At 38.9% G+C, this 6,628-nt stretch overlaps 1 protein-coding gene across 1 annotated transcript in view; it reads left to right on the top strand.

Annotated features, from left to right (window-relative positions):
- Positions 1-339: 339 nt before the first annotated feature.
- Positions 340-6,628, top strand: part of LOC144965621 (citrate synthase, mitochondrial-like) — a 21,796-nt gene continuing 15,507 nt past the window's right edge. The window contains 1 exon segment of the mRNA XM_078901164.1: positions 340-507. Within this exon segment, the coding sequence (XP_078757290.1) occupies positions 454-507 (54 nt within the window). The 5' untranslated portion in view covers positions 340-453.

Genomic DNA, 6,628 nt, shown 5'->3' on the forward strand with positions numbered 1-6,628 from the left:
AACATGAAAGTATAGATAGTTCGAAGATGACGTCACTCAGGTCTTTGTTATCATTTTTTGCCATCCGCGTTTATGAGTAATGCTCACTGAACTGTATTAACCTGACTATAAACGTTCACGGATACACACAGTTTTGTGTGTTGGTCCGTTTTACTTCCGGATGATAATGTTATGAGCTTCTTAGCCAAGCGCATACTATCTATACTGTTGAGCCAAACATCTGTAAAATTATCATTGTCCAGTGCTGTTTTAATACTTACGCTATCATTTGCCAAACACCAATCTGGTAATCTGAAAGGGGAGTAACTAAGAAACCGGATGTTCTATGATGACGTCGGTCTTAGAAGTGGAAGTTGGTTGGAGGTCGCCGTCAGGTCGGATCTAGACAGGTCAATCAGAGCAGAGGAAGGAAAATTCACCGGTTCTCTCATTCTAATTCTACATCATTCAAAAATGTCATCATCAGCACTTCGAAATTTTTGTCCCAAACTCTTACGAGTTAATCAGGTAGAGGTCATGTAATCAGAATCAATTCCTGCGTTATTGTTATCTTTTGTTCTTTACAATTTACAGTGACAGTCTCAGGTCTGTTTCTTTTTTTTTTTGCATTCTTTGTGACGGAGTGACTGTCACTGTCTGTGATTTACAGTCCAAGGATCACGAGAGGTTGAGTATGAGACACGCTTACCATATTTTCAGAGGAAATACTGATAATCACCGACTAGAATATCGGCATCGGGTTTTGTTTCAATGTTTGTTGAACTTTAGCCCCGACTTTGTGACTTTGACTTGGGCTTTTGCTTTTTCTGCCATGGGCCATTGTCAGTCTCAGTGTGTAGGCACTTGCAAGAATTTTTCAAAATAGTGATATCGGTATTAATTTAGCGTAGAAAAATAAAGGGGAGTGAAACATTTACTAAAGTGAAAAAATTATCGCTCTATCTCAACTAGTTAAAAAGTTATGACCTTTTATGTGGTGAAAAATCTCTATAGAAGCTTAATAGAAACGCAGTTGCTATTTTTATTTTTACAGTCCCGTAAAGATGGTTCTCGGGGCTATTTTTACAGTCCCGTAAAGATGGTTCTCGGGGCTATTTTTACAGTCCCGAAAAGATGGTTCTCGTGGCTATTTTTACGGCTTGCGGTAATAGATTTATAAATAGTAACAGATAGGCTGAGTAGACGCTAATTTAGCTCTAAAACTCATTTACTTCGTTCAGGTGCGGCGAGTTAGCAGTCTCCCCTCTCTCTCTCTCTCTCTCTCTCTCTCTCTCTCTCTCTCTCTCTCTCTCTCTCTCTCTCCCTCTCTCTCTCTCTCTCACACACACACACACACTCTCTTTCTCTCTCTCTCTCTCTCTCTCTCTCTCTCTCTCTCTCCCTTTTTCTTTTATTCTTTCTCTATGTCTTTCTTTCTTTCTCTTTCTCTCTTCTCTCTTTTTTTTTACATTCTCTTTTTTCTATCTCTGTCCCTCTTTCTTTCTTTCTCCCCCCTCTCTCTCACTCTTTCTTTCATTCTTTCTCTATCCCTTTCTTTATTTCTTTCTTTCTTTGTTTCTCTCCCTCTCTCTCTCTCTCTCTCTCTCTCTCTCTCTCACACACACACACACACTTTATTTCATTCTTTCTCTATCCCGTTCTTTCTATATCTCTCTTTTTCTCTCTCCTTCTCGCTTTCTTTCATTCCTTCCCAATCCCTTTCTTTCTCTCTCTCTCTCTCTCTCTCTCTCTCTCTCTCTCTCTCTCTCTCTCTCTCTCTCTCTCTCTCTCTCTCTCTCTCTCTCTCTCTCTCTCTCTCTCTCTCTTTCTTTCTTTGTTTCTCTCTCCCTCTTTCTTTCTTTCATTCTTTCTCTATCCCTCTCTTTCTTTCCCCATCTTTCTTTCCCTATCTCTCTTTCTTCTCTCTCTCTCTCTCTCTCTCTCTCTCTCTCCCCTCTCTTTCTTTCATTCGTTCCCAATCTCTTTCTGTCTCTATCTCTCTCTCCCCCCCCCACTCTCTCTCTTTCTCTCTCTCTCTCTCTCTCTCTCTCTCTCTCTCTCTCTCTCTCTCTCTCTCTCTCTCTCTCTCTCTCTCTCTCTCTCTCTCTCTCTCTCTCTCTCTTTTTCCTTTCTCTTTTTCTCAATCTATCTCTTTCCCTAGTAGTACCTCAAAGCCTAGGCAGAGGAGTCTGACCACAAGGTGAGCACCGCTTTGGCGGAACAATAAAACAACCTCCTAACTGGGAAGGGAGGAGCAATACAGCGACCACTCTTGTCTGGTCGGAACAAACACTGGGTCAATCGGTAAAGGAGTAGGAGCAACGCGATGGTGGGACCAAAGTAAAATGCCCTCTTCACCTCGGCGCCCTAATGAGGATCAGTCTTGGGCAACTCTATTCTTTTGGATCATGACCGCCCATGGTAGAGAATCATCATCATTATTTACTTTCTTTTTAAAAATTATTATTCAAGAGAACAATATGGGGTGTTTCGCAATGTGCATTTTTACTATCCACATGGGAGGGGGGGGGGGGGGGGGGGGGGGGTTCTAAAATGGTCAAAATGTGTCCAATTGGTTTGTGAACGGCCTCTTTTCTGAAAGGGGATTCGAACCCACTCTCACATGAGAAGACTACACCCTGAATGTTACGTCTTTTAAAATTGTATAAACCGTTAGTCCTTCCTGGCTGGTTAATACTGGTAAAGTATCAACAAAAGCCAAACCTGTAAAGTATTATATCTTGAGGGGTGTCTACTTCAAGCAGGAACTAAACACTTTCAGTGTTTAATAAACTACTACTAGATCTATATTATGTCTGTTTGACAGAAAAAAAAATCAAGACATACAACCTAACCTGCCCACTGATGATAGAAAACGGGCTGTTCTGTACTGTAAACATAACTTATGCAAAAACACAAATTATATGTCATAAAAATGATAGTGCCGTAAAAATCGCTACGGGACTGTAAAAATAGCCCCGAGAACCATCTTTACGGGACTGTAAAAATAGCCCAGAGAACCATCTTTACGGGACTGTAAAAATAGCCACTGCGTAATAGAAAATATGTGACCAAAACACAGCAACCCAATGGATAATCAAGTATAATTCAGAAACGGCTTCAGATACAACTTTGAAATTTTTACATGTGGTAATTCAACATCTCTGTAATACATTGCAAACAGAAAAATAATTATTTAATGAGAGAGAAAGGTATAGTTTAGAGCTGAAACAACTGAAATCAAGGAAAAATAGATCACGACATGCAAATGAATGACCTATTGGAATTTTGGAAAAGTCGACAATTAAATATTTATTCATATGTAGATATACCAAATACACCACTGAATCGGCGTCATTTAGTTGTTCACTTTGAACTTTTCAAAATGAAAATAGACCTCATAAAAGCAAAGATATGGACTGATAAATGTTTGAGGTGGTGTATCAGTGTTTAAAATGGTCGAAAATAGGTGATTTTAAAAACTTCCGCTCCCCCGTTCCGCTAAATTGGACAGACGTCCGTCAAAGGATGAAAAACGTCAAAATCAACAGTGAAAAATCAATCGTAAAAAAAAGGAAGAGAATTGTAAATTATAAAATGAATGCATGGACATGAAAACGCCAATTAATTGAATAATTTAAAACAAAAATAACTTCCATAAATGGAATATTTTGTAAGATATAAAGATGTAAAGTTTTGATGTGGATTGACGAAGTTATCTCTCAAACCCAGCAGACGACAGGAAGTGAATCAGTATAAGAAAATGGCAGCTTCTGTAAACAATCGAGGCCAATTACTGTTTTTTGGGGAGCTCTAACTTTTGAGTGCAAACATATTTTGCTCTGAAATTTTTAGAGAAGCTACTTTAATATGTATCTCAGAAGGACTTTTTTTTATTAAGAAGGACCATTTCTGGTTTAAAAGTTATAAGCGTTTAAACACATATACTCTCTTTACGCAAAGATTTCTCAAAATCATGATATAGGAAGATAATAATATTAGCATCATTGTATGCAGAATTTTATGCCCTTTCCAATGATATATAATACATGCCATTTCATTCCACTGAGAAAGAAGAATGAGCATTTTAAAATCACTCCTAAATTTTTTCCCCTCAAAAACGGAAACAGAAATCCTCGCCTGTTTTCAACTCGCGAGAGCTACTTCTTGCAAGTGCCTACAGTGTGGTTACCCACTTCATTCTCTTCCTAGAATGTTATATGGCAAGCATTTTGAAACGGACGTAAATTTTTTTTTAAATAAGTGAATCGGATGAAAATTCATTAACAAGAGAAATTGACAAAATGATGTCAAAAGGTTGGGCACTCCTAGGATGAATAATAAATTTGTTAGATATAGAGAGGTGGGCCTTTGGCCTACCAACCTCCGCTGCACGTCCAACTCGCCTTGAGCATGCATTCACGTAAAATATAAAGATTTTTTTAAAAAACCTACATCTGTTTCAAAAACTAGCATCTTTCAACTTTCTAAGAAACATTTTGATTTTTCAGAACTTTAGTTCGTTTAAAAAATACCGGCCAATCTAACCCGTTGAGTCGAATGAAAACGAAATTTTGTTGTTTACACGGTTCAAAGGAAATGCCGTAAATAAGCTTTCATGGACTTCCTGTGTTGTTTTTACAGTGTCACGTGACCGTTTTGAGAAATTTGACGTCTGCTACAAATAATTAGACTGGTGGGGGTAGATATTTTCGTTGGAGCAGAAAAAAAGTGAGTATTATTTCTTGTACTTGTAGAGAGGCCTAGGGTCCACCAGCAGACCAGTTGATTGAATGAAAGAGAAAAAGGCCTTTTTTATCCGCCGCCACCACCACCTTGAAAGAGTGGAGGGGGTGGGGGGGCATGCCGACGAAAGTGTCGCTTGGTGACCTTGGTGACGTAGAGCATCTCAAGGATACTGGCAGTTGCAGGTGTTCTTAACCCCTTAACAGCGAAGCTAATTTTTTGCTTTAGATAATAGTTTGCTTTTATCTTTATTATCGTTTCCACCAAGAGAGCAGTCAGACTATCGCAACTCGGACTTCAATTGTCTATAATCGTTTTGCCGTTACTTGTCTTTTGATGATAGAAGATTTGGTGTTAGGTCAAAGATCGAATTTCGCCGCTAAAAGGTTGCATTGCTACTGGGTTTGCTCCCCCCCCCCCCCACCTTTTTTTTTCTTCTTTTTTTTTTCACCTTAGTATTGTTGGTTGCTGCTATTTCCCTTTTTATGATTAGCAAGTGCCGTAGCAGTCTCACAGGATGCAGGAGTACTGCAATTAACCCTTTGCCAGTGACACTGATTTTTTTGTTTTCAAATAATAGTCTTCATTTATATTATTTTTTAACGCAGAAAAACAAAAACGTTTCCACCATAAGAGCAGTAAGAATATTGATAAAAAGCGCTTTGAGCACGTTGGGTGGATATTGCCCTATATAAAAGCTTATGTTTTTAAATTGTATTTTGTTTTTTGTCTTTTGATGAAAACGGTAAGATTTTATTTTTGGTCCAAGTAAGATTGATATTCGCCTTTAAAATGTTAAGTTGTTTTTTTTGTTTTTTTCAGGTTTTTGTTTTTTTTCAAATGCCTAGTGAGAGAGAAAAAACAAAACAATCATACATGTATCTGCACACAGCAGAACGTTTTCATTTTACAATGCGATGGGAAGGGGAAGGGATAACACTATGACAAGAGAGAGAGAGATTGGCGGGGGAATGGGGGGGGGGGGGGGGGGGTAGTAAGGGGAATGGGAAAAGATGAAAGAAACAATGGGTTGCCTGATGACGTAGATCAAAGGATTGTTACAGCGGTGTTCACGGTGCGTACTTCGTGAAATTTTAACCTTTTACAGTGACACTGATTTTTTTCTCCAGATTGCTTATGCAGAATAAATCGTTTCCACCAAGAGAGCAGTAGTAAGAGTATATTTCGACTCGGGCTTCAATTAAACTATAAATCGCAAAGCTTGTCTTTTAATGATAACATTAAGACTAAGATCTGGAGTTTGGGAGTGTAAGATGGAATCTCACCATTAATGGTTAAAATTGTTTTGATTTTTTAAAAAATAACACACACACACACGAGCGCGCGCGGTCACGACAGCGAGGACCATCTATTGCTTGTGTTGCAAGCGCGTAAACCAGTTTACGTGTACGTAGATCCTGAGGCTCCCCAGATGCCCCCGTTACCTACTCACTCCCCCCCCCCCCCCCCCCCCCCCCCAAAAAAGAAAGAGACACACACACACACACTCACACATACACGCACACACACACACACACACACAAGTCTCGCATCCGCTACGAACTAATTTTGAGCACCAATTTTTACTGCACTAATGCACCAAATTGCATACCTATCTAGGGACACTTTTTTCCGTATCTTTTTCTCAATAAACTTTTTAAAAAACCTTTGTTTTGCTTGCACGGCACCGGCACCAGACGTAGTAACAGACGGAAACCCACACGATTTAGCGAGGAATGAATCATGAAAATATTTAGGATATAATTTCAAACACAACTTTTGATATTCATCAAGGATTGTCTAGTACCGAATGTTTTTTGATAGAAAACAAATGTATCTTCAAATCTTAACTGCTTTTGACGGTAAGCGGTAAGTTTTTTATTTATTTTTCTGTCCAAACGAA

The sequence above is a fragment of the Berghia stephanieae genome, chromosome 2 (genome assembly GCF_034508935.2).
Source record: "Berghia stephanieae isolate SIO BIC M18660-M18661 chromosome 2, UCSD_Bste_1.3, whole genome shotgun sequence".
In the NCBI taxonomy this organism is placed as follows: domain Eukaryota; kingdom Metazoa; phylum Mollusca; class Gastropoda; order Nudibranchia; family Aeolidiidae; genus Berghia; species Berghia stephanieae.